Source organism: Orcinus orca, chromosome 13 (assembly GCF_937001465.1).
Source record: "Orcinus orca chromosome 13, mOrcOrc1.1, whole genome shotgun sequence".
Taxonomy (NCBI): Eukaryota; Metazoa; Chordata; class Mammalia; order Artiodactyla; family Delphinidae; genus Orcinus; species Orcinus orca.
In genome coordinates, this window is record NC_064571.1 from 2606522 (window position 1) to 2620549 (window position 14028).

Below are 14028 nucleotides of genomic sequence, written 5' to 3' on the forward strand. Positions count from 1 at the left end.
GTTTGGCTGTAAATACAACGCACTCCCATATTCTTAAAAAGCAAAACTGATAAAGTCAATTATGTAATATAGTTAGGAAATTAGAGACAGGAATACTATAAGAAAGAAAAAAACAAAATGGATTTTTCCGTGCCCAGTTATGTTTCAACTCTGTGGTGAGACACCTCCGAGTTTGAAACGTTTAAAACAGAAGGGGCCCCACAAAGATGCTTTGTGTAATTCCTTTTGAAAAACAGATGGTCGTTCACATCTAATAACCACCCAACTAACTGGGAAACGGAGCTGCTGCAGTAAATAAAGCAAACACCAACTCCACGTCCTCTTCCTGTATCTGTACTGAGCTGTTTCTCTGTCAACAATGTGTGAGAACTCCAAACACGAAGGCTACACTCCTCTATTACATGAGTTGTAAACTCTTTTCTCCCAGTCTGTCACTTGCCTTTAAATTTTGTTTGTGGTGTCTTTCATACTCAAAGACGTTTAAAGTGTATGTGTACAGTAGACTCTGCCACTTTTCCTCTATGGCAGTGCTTCTCAACTGTTTTTTCATTATCATTCCTACTAAGGCACCTCTTCAGACACTTTTCTCCCTAATTGCCTGCCTCCCCATGAAATCTTAATACCGCAGATACACTGCATATCCACTGATGTATATACTGTGGCCCTCTGGAGGGCCACAAACATTGTAATAGCTAAGATTTTTTCACCTCCTGTGAACCAATTTACACCCCCTTGGGGGCAATATCACCCCCATTGAGAAAACCTGCTTTAAGACTTTGGGCTTTCTAAAAACTATTTTCCCATATTTGCTTCTGGAATTTTTGTATGTTTTCATGATCAGAAATTTAATCAATCTGAAGTTAATGTCTGTGAGGCAGAAATCCAAACACGCATTATTCTGTCCAACAAAGAGAGTCATTACTCCATTACAGTTTTTTGAATAATACCCTTTTTTCTTTTAAAACATTACCTGTACAATATGTAGGGTATCCTCCTCTTCTGGGGTAACTGGATTACACACAGAACACTTTAAGTGCATACATTTAAAATGAAGACCGAATTTCATAACAAATAGTGAAAAATGTCTAGATACAGTGCTTGGCTTGAAAAATAAAAACACATTCTTATTCGCCAATGGCTTACTGATGAATTAAATGGTTCTCCCAACACCACTTTCAAAGACTTCATGAAATCTTGTATATTTTCCAGTATTTATAACTCTGCTATGCAATTTTCAGTATATTGTGAAAGTAGTCAGAGAGTGATCAAGAAAGACAAATATCATGGTTGCAGATAAGACTCTACTGAAAAGCTTGGAGGGATTTTGGAGTTGGGTCTCATTCCATGTGTGTGAATATGTGTGTACATGATTTTATAATATGCATTTACATGTGTGTGTGTGTCTGTGTATATGTGTGTATATATATAATTTCATTCAATCTAAGATGTCACGGATTTTAAGATACTCCATCACGTATCTTATACAAAGAAAGAAAGAAAAAAAGCAAATGGTATGCAATATAGTTTACATCAATTGTAAAATGAATCCTGTTTGGTAAAGGTGTTAAAATCTGAAAAACTGTGTCTTAGAATTCGCAAAATATGGCAAAAACAAACATATGCTGATTGTGAATAATCTGGTCCACTGGTCTGTCTGTTTGCACCATTACCACCATTTAATTAAAATCAGTTTTTTGCTGCATTTTGATACTTGGTAGGGTAACTTCTTTCATTACTCTTATTTCTTTTAAAAATTTCTCGCTGCTTCTTGTACATTTACTCTTTCAAAATAAACTTTTTAAAGTTTTTTCCAAAAGTCCTATCAGGACTTTGAAATTATATTACATTTATTAATAATTTTTAAAGTAGCAACTCTGCAATATTATCTTTCCTTACATGAAAGTGAAATCTTTTTTCCAGCTATTCAGATTAACACTTATGATCTTTTAAGTTTTACAATTTCTATATAAATCCCTTACATACTTTTGGAGCTTCATTTGCATTTTAGTTTCTGTTGCTCTTGATACTGTCCCCTCAGTTATCTGTTTTCTGTAAAATCAACTTTAATTACACAATACACTTTTTAAAAAAAATACTTTATTTTTAGAGCAGTTTTAGGTTCACAGCAAAATTGAGAGGAAGGTGCAGAGATTTCCCGCATACCTCTACCACCCCCATTATCAACATCCCCACCAGACGAACCTACACTGACACATCATAATCACCCAAAGTCCATAGTTTACATTAGGGCTCACTCCTGTGGGCACTGTATGTGTTTGCAGAGATGTATAGTAACATTTATCCACTGCTCTAAAAAGCCTGAGCTCTGCCTATTCCTTCCTCCCTCCCCCACGACCCCTGGCAACCACTGACCTTTTCACCAGTTCCATAGTTCTGCCTTTTCCAGAATGTCACAGAATTGGGATCATGCAGTGTGTAGCCTTTTCAGGTTGGCTTCCTTCACTTAGTAATATGCATTTAAGTTTCCTCCGTGCCTTTTCAGGGTGTGACAGCACCCTTCTTTTTAGTGCTCAACAATACTCCATTATCCGGATGGACCACAGCTTAATTATCCATTCACCAACTGAAGGACACCTTGGTTACTTTCCTTTTGGCAATTCTGAATAAAGCTGCTATAAACAACTGCGTGCAGGTTTCTGCGTGGACGTAAGTTTTCAACTTACCTGGGTAAATGCCAAGAAGCAAATACCAAACTGCGGGATCATACGGAAAGAGTAGGTTTCGTTTTGTAAGAAACCAGCCAGCCAGCCCCAGAGCGGCGGTGCCACCCCCCGAGCCCCTATCGGTAAGGAACAGGGGCTCCTGCTGCTCCACACCCACCGGCACTAGCTGTTGCCAGGGTTCTGGATTCTGGCCATTCTAATGGGTGTGTAGTGGTATCTCATTGTTGCTTTAATTTCTATTTCCATGGAGCATCTTTTCAAAGGCTTATTTTTCATCTGCGTATGTTCTCTGGTGATGTGTCTGTTAAAGTCTTTGGCTCATTTTTAAATCGGGTGCTTGTTTTCTTATTGTTGACTTCTAAGAGTTCTTTGTGTATTTTGGATAACAGTCCTTTATCAGATATGTCTTTTCCAAGTATTTTTCTACCATCCTGTGGCTTGTCTTTTCATTTTCTTGACCACCTCTTTCACAGAGCAGAAAATTTTAATTTTAATGAAATCCAGCTTATCAACTCTTTCTTTCATGGATCATGACTTTGGTGTTTTACCTAAAAAGCTATGGTGAAACCCAAGCCTTCTAGGTTATTAATTACTGATTCAGTTTCTTTAATAGGTACAGGCCTATTCACATTGTCTACTTCTTGTGTAAGTATCATGCTATTCCATAGTATGATTCTCCAACAGTTCATCTAGCTACACTACTGATGAACGTTTAAATTGTTTCTAATTTTTTGCTGACACAGGCTATTCACAATTTCCAGTCTGATGAGTGATTATGATCTCTTATCCTTAATTGACAGACATTATTTCTGATCTGATATTTTCCAATGTTTACTGGCTACTTTTATTTTCTTCATTTATGAATTACCTTCTTTCCCTTTTGCCCATTTTTCTATGAGGCTGTTTTCCTTGTTAATTTTAACAATAATTTATTCCAGACATTAGACCTCTATTGTGTTTCAAATTTTCTCCAGTCTGTTGCTTGTTTTTTAAATTTACTGTATCTTTTTTCTTCAGGGAGAAGTTTCACATTTTGAAATAGAAAATTTATTGATCTTTGTCCTCTTTGTTTGTGACTTAAGGGCATAATATTTGTTACTTAAAAATATTGATAGTTGTATGATTATCTTTCAACTGGCCACTTTATCTGATTCCATTCTAGAGTTTCAATCTCTTAATTCCAAAATCATAAAGTACTTTTAAGTCGTGACCCAACTCTGTCATCTTCTGGATACAATCTATTTTTTAATATTCCATTAAGTGGATTAAGAAATAGGAGATTTCTGTCCACAGAAATGCAGAAGCATGTTTCCACCAATTTTTCTTTAAGGTTGCCACAAATTTAAAACAGAAAATGAGAATAATCCAAATGTACCGCTGATGAAAATTCATCCTCACCAAAACCAATGGCAGAACAGAAGGAAACTGAAATACAACACTCCAAACTGAATTAAATATCCTCAAACAACCATTTGGAGTTTTTGGAGAACACTCTGAATCAAAAGTTCAAAACTGAGAACAAATGGACAAAAGCTCAAAGAAATGAAACAACTTGATTAAATTCAGGGGAGAAACAGAAAAAGTTGGAAGAATCAGAAATGTAGACTAACTTATAAGTAACCAAAAAAAGAACAGCCTAAAAACATAATAAAGGACATTTAAAAATAAAGTAGGAAAAAAATAAATAAATAAATAAAGTAGGGAAACAACCAAAAAAATGAAAATGACATAAAGAAGTTAAGAGTCAGAGAGATGGTGACTGACTTGGAAGACAACCAAGGAAGGAATAACATTTACATAATTGGAGTCCCAAGGAACAAAAACAAACAGTGGAACAGAACTAATATTCATAACTTAAAAAAAACTATTTCTGGATGTAAAGACTTGGACCTACCTATTTAAAGAGCTCACTGTCACCACTGTAATCTAACCCTCAACAATCAACTTGATGCCATATTTTCATAAAGCTACTAGATAGGTTTAGATTAAGAATCCTCAGGATCACCAGGGGGAAAGATAACCAGACTAGCACGAAACTTCTCAAAAACTACAGACAAGGCAAGGCCACGATGGAGCAGCATTTTCAAGAAACTCAAGAAAAGAAAGTATGAACCAAAGATTTTCCCCTTCTAGCCAAGCTGTCCTTCAAGTATCAAGGCTATAAAAAAGAATTTTAAAAACATAAGAACTCAGGGAATTTGTATCTATGAGCCCTTTTTGAAGAATCTACTAGAAAATGAACTCCATTCAACCAAGAGATGACCAGGGAGACCTTAGTAGAAGGAGTTATGGACAGCATTTAATAAGCTAATTGTAGACTTAAAACTAAAACAAAGACAAGCAAGAAGTGCACAGAAGAAAATGTTATAAAACCACAAGTATGTATGCGTGTATGTAGGTATATATTTGTATAGTTGAAATTCAATGTTTTTAAAATAGTTCTTGTCCACCAAAATACATAAAGGCAGAGAAAGATCACAATTTGTTTGTAACCGAGGAGACCATCACGTTACTGAGGTCATCAGTACACTCCATGCCACACTGATTTCTCTGTGTGGATTTGGCCACCATGCTGTCATCAGCTGGCAGGAGGCTCACAGGATCTCTCCATGACTAGCATTTCAGCTTCACCTATACTCTGGCATGTTTTTATAAAAGAGTATCATTTTAACAAATTTCAGAACAATTCAGTTTGAATGTTTCCTGTATTCAGATATCCAAATAATGATATTCTACTGTAATGCTTATATAGTTTTTAGTTTTGTATTTTCTAAGTGGGCACTCATAACACCTGTGCATATTAAGTGATTTATTCCTAATTTCTTGCCTTTTTTAATCATACTGGTTAAGACTTTCAAAATAAAAATGAGTACCAGAGGCAAGTGTAGGCATACTTGTCTTCTTCCTGAACTTAATGTAAAGGAATCCAATGATATGTTTTTTAATCTGATGTGTTTCTGTTTCTCATGATAGTCTTTCTCAAACTAAGAAAATTTCTTTCTTTCTAGTTTAAGAGTTTTTAACCAAAAAATAAATGCTGAATTTTGTTAAATAACTTTTTATTCATCTTCAGAAATATTTTTTCCCTGACTCAGTTAACACAGAGGACTACATAAATAAATTCCTAATGTTAAACCACCCTTGTATTCCTGGGGTGTGGCGGGGAGAGATCCTATTCTCTATAATGCTGTATTTGGTTTGCTATCATTTAATTTAGTAAGAATACAGTGTAGGTTTCTTTAAGGTGAGCTTAGAAGTTTATGTTATCCTTTTTCTGCTCTGCAGCAGTTCACATAATATAAAAGTTAGAAACTTTTTCAAGGTATGACAGACCTCACCGACAAAACTTTCTGGGCTGTGTGCCTCTTTGGTTAGGTCTTTGATTACCTTTGACTTCTCCAGCTTTTAGTCTAACTAGCATTTCCTAATTAAGACAATTTTGGGAATGCTGTTTTTCTTTAAACTGTGTGAGTGGGGTTTGAGCTACACTCTGGATCCACAACTGCCTGGGCCCACCTACGTCCTCTGCCTCGGCCACTTCCCAGCTATGTGCCCTGGGCAAGTTTACCCAACACATCTGAAAAATGGGGAAAACAATATTATAGACTTATGAAAACTGCTGGGAAGATTATGAGTTAATGCATGCAAAGCACTGAGAACTGTGCCTGGCCTGCTCTAAGTTTTAATAAATACTAGTTACTATATTATTTAGGATATTTTTCAGATTAATAAGAATCAAGTTACCCATAACAATCGTACACTTTTAAATATCCTCTGAATATTATTATGTAAAATTATTAACGTTGTCCTCTTATGTTTTCTCTCTTTTTCCATTAACCAGACTTGCTAGAATTTGATCAATTCCACTGGCTTTTTCAAAGAGTTAGTTGGTTTTATTGTCCTACCCCTTCTTTTAAAAATCTTTACTTCATTCAGCCATTTCATTCTTTTTCTGCCTTTTTTTTTTTTTTTTTTTTTTTTGCGGTACGCAGGCCTCTCACTGTTGTGGCCTCTCCCGTTGCGGAGCACAGGCTCCAGACGCGCAGGCTCAGCGGCCATGGCTCACGGGCCCAGCCGCTCTGCGGCATGTGGGATCTTCCCGGACCGGGGCACGAACCCACATCCCCTGCATCGGCAGGCGGACTCTCAACCACTGCGCCACCAGGGAAGCCCTTTTCTGCCTTCTTGAACTGAATACTGAACAGTTCATTTATTTCTAGTCTTTCTTAATAACTAATAAATATATGTTTGCCTCTGCATAAAACACTGTCCATATCCCATAGGGCTTAATATGAACTGTCATATACTTCTAAATAGTCTAAAATCTCAATTTTGATTTCTCTTTAACCCAAAAGTTTTATGGTTCTACAATTTTAATTCAGAATATCTAATCTACAAAATTTCTATAATTTGTTAGGTTTTCTCTACAACCTATTACATCATATTCTATTAATATTCCATTGGCATCCGCATAGAAAATGTATTCTTTGTACTTGTATCTGTAACTATAAAATCATGCTGTGTTATTCAAATTCTTTACAGCCTTAGTTAACAGCTTTTGCTTTAAACATTTCAACACTAAATGCTTGGTGCAAAAAGGTTCATGGTCGTCAAATCCACTTAATGGATATTAGGTTTTATCGATATAGATTAACATTCTTGTCTCACTGAACCATTCCCGAACCTCCCTGAATTCCATTCTGTCTGGCATTAGGTGCTACTCCTTGCTTCTGTCATCAACCGGGTACATATCTTTGTTTTTCCCAATATTTTTATCACTTACTTTAAAAAGTAGAGCAGCTTTTTTATGTTAACTCAATCTGGAAGCTTCCATCTTTTAATATGGGAAGTGGCAGCACATTACAAGTGCCATAATCTATTCAAATCTAAAGTTCACTGATTTTTTTAACATAAAAAATCAATTTGTCCTATTTACAAAGTACAGCAAAATTGGTAGGTAGATGGCAAAAAGTACTCTGCTGATTCTAAAGGCATACTGTTTAAACAGAGTTAAATATACTTCACTGAATTGTAAGAAAATCCTATCAACACTGACATATTTCCAAAATAACACACAGGCATTTTGCAGGGACACACGGACATTTCAGTTTTTACATTCCAGCTGATAGTAGTAACAACTTTCTAATATTCAGAAGCTGGTATGATCTGAAAGAAAGAATCAGTCTCAGAGGGGCAGATATACAAGAACAGATGCAACTAGCAGAGATATACAGAACAAAGAGAGGAAGAGACATAAGTGAGGAGACTGAGAGGTTGAAAAATGGGGGGAAAAAAAGTAATTTTTTTTTCCCACTAAAAAAAGGGGAAAAAAATCACTATCATTACAAACATTTACAGAAAAGTCACTAAGTGTAAGTTACTGTGCCTTGTGCATAGTTTTATTTCTAGAAAACTGAACTGCATCTTTAAATTTGATGTGTACTTTTAATATAGCCTTCATCTATTATCTTCCCAGAAGCTATTAATTGAATTGATGTCATAGTTTATTATCAACCACATCTAAGAATTCAGAAAATACAAAAGACAGAATATTTATTAAAAGATTCAAAATACTTATAACAAGATTCAAAATAAAAATTATCATGTAAAGAGAAGTAGAGAAAAATGACAGAACGCCTAGCTTTCAACAAAGGTGACTCAGCAAAAACATCAATGCAAAACAAATACATTTTTAATAAAAATATCTGCTCTCTCACCAATCTCTATTTATCAGCTCTGCAACACCCTAATGCTGCCTGTAAACTGAGCATCTGTGGCCAGCAAGTGACCCTCCAATGTATCCACACATTTTCGCTGTTGAGTTACACACCTACTAAGAGTCAACTGTGTTTATTCCCAAAACCTGTTTATTAGAATTGTACTTATTTCTGTAATTACATGAATCAAGTATTCCATAACAGATGAAACATGGGTGGAAACAGAAAAGACAGTTGATGCTTCTATCAAAACGAAGTTGAATGCTTTAGAAAGATTCAAAGGCAAGTTACTAAAAAAAAAAAGTCTGTTCAACTTCTGTGTAGTCAGGGGAAAATTGGTAGAAATATAAAAATATTCTGCACTCAGATTCCTTAGGAAGTTTAAGTTCTTCACTCCACTGTAAGGAAATCAAAACTAAAAACCTCTGATGATGTATCTCAAGGGCAGAGGCACGCAAAAGAAATGAGGAGGAACAGATACATCCTCAAAGAAAAACCCTCTAGGGCTATAGCAAAAGACTGATGAATATAAATTTATATTTGAGTGTTTTAAAGAAATGATTTCTGGCTTTAATACTTTTTAAAGTAACTGACAATGCCTCCCCCCAAACTTATCCAAGAAGCTTCTAATGTAAATTAGAAAATAGTAAATATGTTATTTTCTGGTGACCTTAAAGCTTGTCCTACGTTTTCAAGATTTTAGTTTACACATTTAAAAGGTAAAGAGAAAAATCTTAAAAGAAACCAGAGAAAACAGGGGGCCAGCTAAGAATGTTGGCTAACTGCTCATCAGGAACAATGCAAGGCAAGAGACAACAGAATCACATCAATAAAGTAATAAAAGTCAAAAAAGAGGGGAGGGAATCTATATTCAGTGAAAATATGCTTACAAATTGAAGAAAATTTTTAAATTTTCATATTAAAAAAAGTTGAATTGGTCTCCAGCAGATCGGTACCCAGCTCTTCTTCAAAAAGGCATATTAGAATGCAAATAAACTGACATTAGTATAGGCATAAACTCTAACCTGATCTAATTTTAATATTATTTAATTAAAAAGAAACAGTTTGTAAACTCCATTCATTATTAGTTATAAAGTACTGCTGACTTATCTCACGACTACCAAGACATAGGAGGGCATCTCCATAACACCTGAGTGGCTGCTGATATATAACACAGCACTGTAGGAAAGAAAGAACTATCTGTTTTATTCTTGAACTAACTTACCTCTTTGTTTAGGAAAAATCTCTTCAGGATGCTGTAAAATAAATTAAAAATGCATTAGGTAATTGCTGTAAGATATAAACCTAAGTGAAATTTGTGAAAATATTAATGAAGATAACTACCTTCATTACTGGCCGGGCTCGCTTCTCAAACAAACCACTGGGAAAAAGGTAAGCAATCGCTCTCTGAAAATACACACAAAGGTTAATTAACAATTGTTATAAAAACAAGTTCACGTTATGACTAATAGTAACTGAGTGCTTACCATGTGCCAGATATCGAACCAAGAGTTTCACATACATTATCTCACCTTGTAATCTTCTAAATGGGATAATAAAATTACCACATATACATTCCCCAAAAGAAAAAAATTTGTAACTGTTACACTAGATCTGTCTGCTCCCAGACAGAAATTTATTAGACTATGGCATGGCTTACCTGAATCCAAAACAAAAAAAGTACTGATTAAAAAAAAAGAATGTAAACTAAAGAAAAAAATTAATCCAAGTAAGTCACCGAATAAAGTAATTCTCATTTGTAAACATGTTGTTTACATCTTTGGATTTTCACCAGAATACTGGTAATTCAAGTGTTCCCTAAAATGAAGGCAAAGTATTTAACTATATTCTTAGGCTTATGTCAAAGTATAAAAGGATTGCAAACTCAATCCAGGAGAAGGAAGCACTGGGTCAGGAATGCAATCTCTATTAATTAGGTATCCCAGCTGGGCAGTGGGTCTGCAGCTGTTAACTTGATCAATGACTTACCTAAATGTCATCTCTACTGATTCGCTTATAAATTACCAGCAAGTGAGACTAATGTACAGGTGCTAATTTATTTAAACTGTTCTCTACAGTTCTACACAGCTTTATAAACTGCATCTGGCACCTAATGTTAGCTGTCAGTTGTACTTAGACATGCCTGTCCTAACGACTCTGTTCATTAGAAGTGAGCACAAATTATGAAATATTGTGAAAAATGATACATCAAATGGAATGGGCACAGCAAATCAACTAGAGAAACTTCACACAGCATATTCACACTCTGGAGAACAAAACATTCAGGTTTCGGAAGGAGGTCTATAATACCAATTAAAAAGTGATTGGTAGGGCTTCCCTGGTGGCGCAGTGGTTGAGAGTCCGCCTGCTGATGCAGTGGACGCGGGTTCGTGCCCTGGTCCGGGAGGATCCCACATGCCGCAGAGCGGCTGGGCCCGTGAGCCATGGCCACTGAGCCTGCACGTCCGGAGCCTGTGCTCTGCAACAGGACAGGCCACAACGGTGAGAGGCCCGCGTACCGCAAAAAAAAAAAAAAAAAAAAGTAATTGGTAGACTTCAGCAGTATTATATATCAATTTGCTGGCTTTTTTCCTGAAATTCTAGAGTAATGTAGAACTTAACTTTTAATTCCCAAATAAAGACATTAGTAAATGCAAGTGCAATTCTGTATCCATAATATTTAATATAACCGAAATGTCTCCAACTTAAAATTTATAAGCTTAATTCAAAAAGGAAAATGCAAATATCAGTGGTCCTCAACCTTTCTGTGTTTACAGCATGATTCTGAGAAAAAGAATTTTGATGGTACACGTGAGAGGATGAAAAGGGTGAGCAACACTACACAGATCGTCTACTCCAGCACAGCGGTGTGTGACAACGCCTATGGAATTCCAAGGCCCTGACCACTGGCCAGTCTTGAGCCTTCGGTCAAGATTTGAGGAAAACATTTCTGCCCACCTCTGTTACACACTATGGGGCTATTTCTTACAGTTCGCATACACACAGACTCTTCTTTTGACCAAACTATAACTGCTTTACACTGAATTACAAACTCCGTTCAGCTCAATGTTCATGGGACAGAGTCCTCCATGGAGTAACATACACTGTCTCAGACAAGAGTCCTTTTCACACACTGATCAACATCTGGAAATCACCTGGGAAAGATTTATGGCACAGGAGTTGAGAAACACGGCATTAAAATCTATTTTCAAAATATTTAGCATGCATCTGAGTACTTTCAGCAAGACACCAAACACACATGCACTACACTGCTTGTCAGAGGGACCTGTTTGTCCTCCTATCAGATTTTCTGGGGGTTACCAGCAGCACCAGTGATTCAGAGAAAGAGCAGCAGGCGGTTCCTTTCTTTTCAATGTAACTTAAGAAATTAGGCAAAAATTAAACTATTTTGAAATGGAGAAAATCTATACCTAATTTCTTTTTAGTTAATTTGCTATTTCACCAACTAAAAAGGATATTTTTTCATATAAATTTAATGCCATCAATGAGCATTAAACATTTTGCAAAACAAAATTTCTAGCAGATACACAATGCTGTAGCTTTAATAAAAAAACCTTCTAAATAATGTACCTTTAAATATCCGCAGTGACAAGCAGAATTATTTATTTTTTTTTTTTGCGGTACGCGGGCTTCTCACTGCTGTGGCCTCTCCCATTGTGGAGCACAGGCTCCGGACGCGCAGGCTCAGCGGCCATGGCTCACGGGCCCAGCCGCTTCGCGGCATGCGGGATCTTCCCGGATCGGGGCACGAACCCGCGTCCCCTGCATCGGCAGGCAGACTCTCAACCACTGCGCCACCAGGGAAGCCCAGCAGAATTATTTTTATCCGTAAAGTTTACCTGTCATATTTCTTTTTCTTTCACTAATCCACAACAGTACTCTTGTTTAAAGGCTTATTAAATTAAGGGTGCACTAGCATAAAAGATTACCCAGGTGTAATTTTCACACATAAGTTGTATACGCTTCACTCAGTGAGGCCAGAGGCCATATTTCTATTCAAGCTCAACCTTCTGGAATAAAGTTGTAAACCTAGAAATCAATGAAAAAGGCCTATGAAGAGCTGAAGTAGCTACTATAAACTCATGATTTCCTCATGCTGAGTCCAGTGGCTCCTAGTTTTAATCCACACGCCTAACAACCTTAGCTATGCCAGAAGGCCAGCAGGCAAAGGGAGCGGCAAGAGGCAAAGACAGACACCTTGATAGGAAAGGAGACAGGGCAGAGCCAGGCCACTCAGTACAGCGACAAACACACACTACGGGGCTCCGCAGTTTAACAACCACTCTCAACAGGAACATCCTGAGGTTAAATTATACTCTCTATATTCTACTAAGTAAGGCTGGGGAGACTGCAATTTATTTTAGAAAGTGCTACCAAAAAATTTAATCTTTGAAAGTGTGGAAAAAACAGACTTTGGATACAGAAACGCCGTGTACAGCTTTGACTTCCTCAACAATAAATACCTACTCTGTAGGTTTTTATGAAGATTAAATGTGCGAATGTGTATCAGGCTCCCAGACAGCATCTTGCACATACATACGAGGTTTTCAGTAAGTGGTGGTATTTTTCTTTTCAAATAACAATTAAAAATAAGTTTCTCTCATCTAGGAAATTCCCTTTTGTAGACTATCTAATTTCCTGATCATATTATTAAGAGACAAATTACAATACCTAGTTTTAATTTATATAGTAAAAGTCAACATATTATAAAAAGCATTAACGATATCTAAATACGTAATAGCAACCATAATGTTCTTCTGAAGATTATCTGGAAGCTTAATATATTTTCCTGATTTTGGATATCAAATTATTTATTTTTGTCTTTAGAAATAACCAAGCATTCTGTCAGTATGGAAATGTAAATAGGACTTAGCTATACTGTCTCTCTTTCAGGTTATATACACAGCCAAACCTGTTACAAAAATAATAGTTTCAAATAAATAAATGAAAACAGGAACTATAAAATGATAAATTCCCATATATTTTCAGTGCTTTGGAAACAGTGGCTGTCATCGTCCTCTTTTGCTTTTACATCTACTCAGATGTCAAAGAAGGTCCTCTTAATTTAATAAAATGCCAGAAGAGGTAATTGACATAAAACGTGAGACTGAGTGAAGCACATCAATCATTTGTAGGAAAGTCGAGCACAGCAGAACCAAGTGGCCCACGTCAAGGAAAAGGGATCACACTTCCACAGGGCTTTCAGACACGAGCGAGGTGAGACCACACACCACCCTACAGTACAATACAAACTCTGGCTGAAGTGGCTCCTGATAAATCAATGTTCCCAAGAGGACTGCAGATTCTCCTCCCCAACATTCTGTCTCATGGAAGACTTGTATGACCAAGGCAATCAGAAAACTAGTGACTGATTCAAGTCATGGTAGATTTTATTTATTACAATAAAATCTGCCATAAGAACAATAACATAACGCATTAATCTCACGCTCCTTAGTTATATTCTGAGGTAGGCGAGCAGGTATCATTATTTTAGAGATGAGGAAACCTAGTGACCGTGCTGTGACCTGTCAGACATTACAATGTGAGTTAGTGATGCTGCGAGGACTCTCCTAATGCCAGGTTCTGCATCTTTCTACAACGTCACT

At 36.4% G+C, this 14028-nt stretch overlaps 1 protein-coding gene across 1 annotated transcript in view; it reads right to left on the reverse strand.

Annotated features, from left to right (window-relative positions):
- The window catches only part of MRPS9 (mitochondrial ribosomal protein S9), a 41509-nt gene that overhangs the window by 20369 nt on the left and 7112 nt on the right, over nt 1-14028 (reverse strand). The window contains exons 3-4 of the mRNA XM_004277732.4: nt 9746-9808; nt 9627-9657 (exon numbers count right to left, since the gene is read on the reverse strand). Of these exons, the coding sequence (XP_004277780.1) occupies nt 9627-9657; nt 9746-9808 (94 nt within the window). The remainder of the gene's footprint in view (nt 1-9626; nt 9658-9745; nt 9809-14028) is intronic.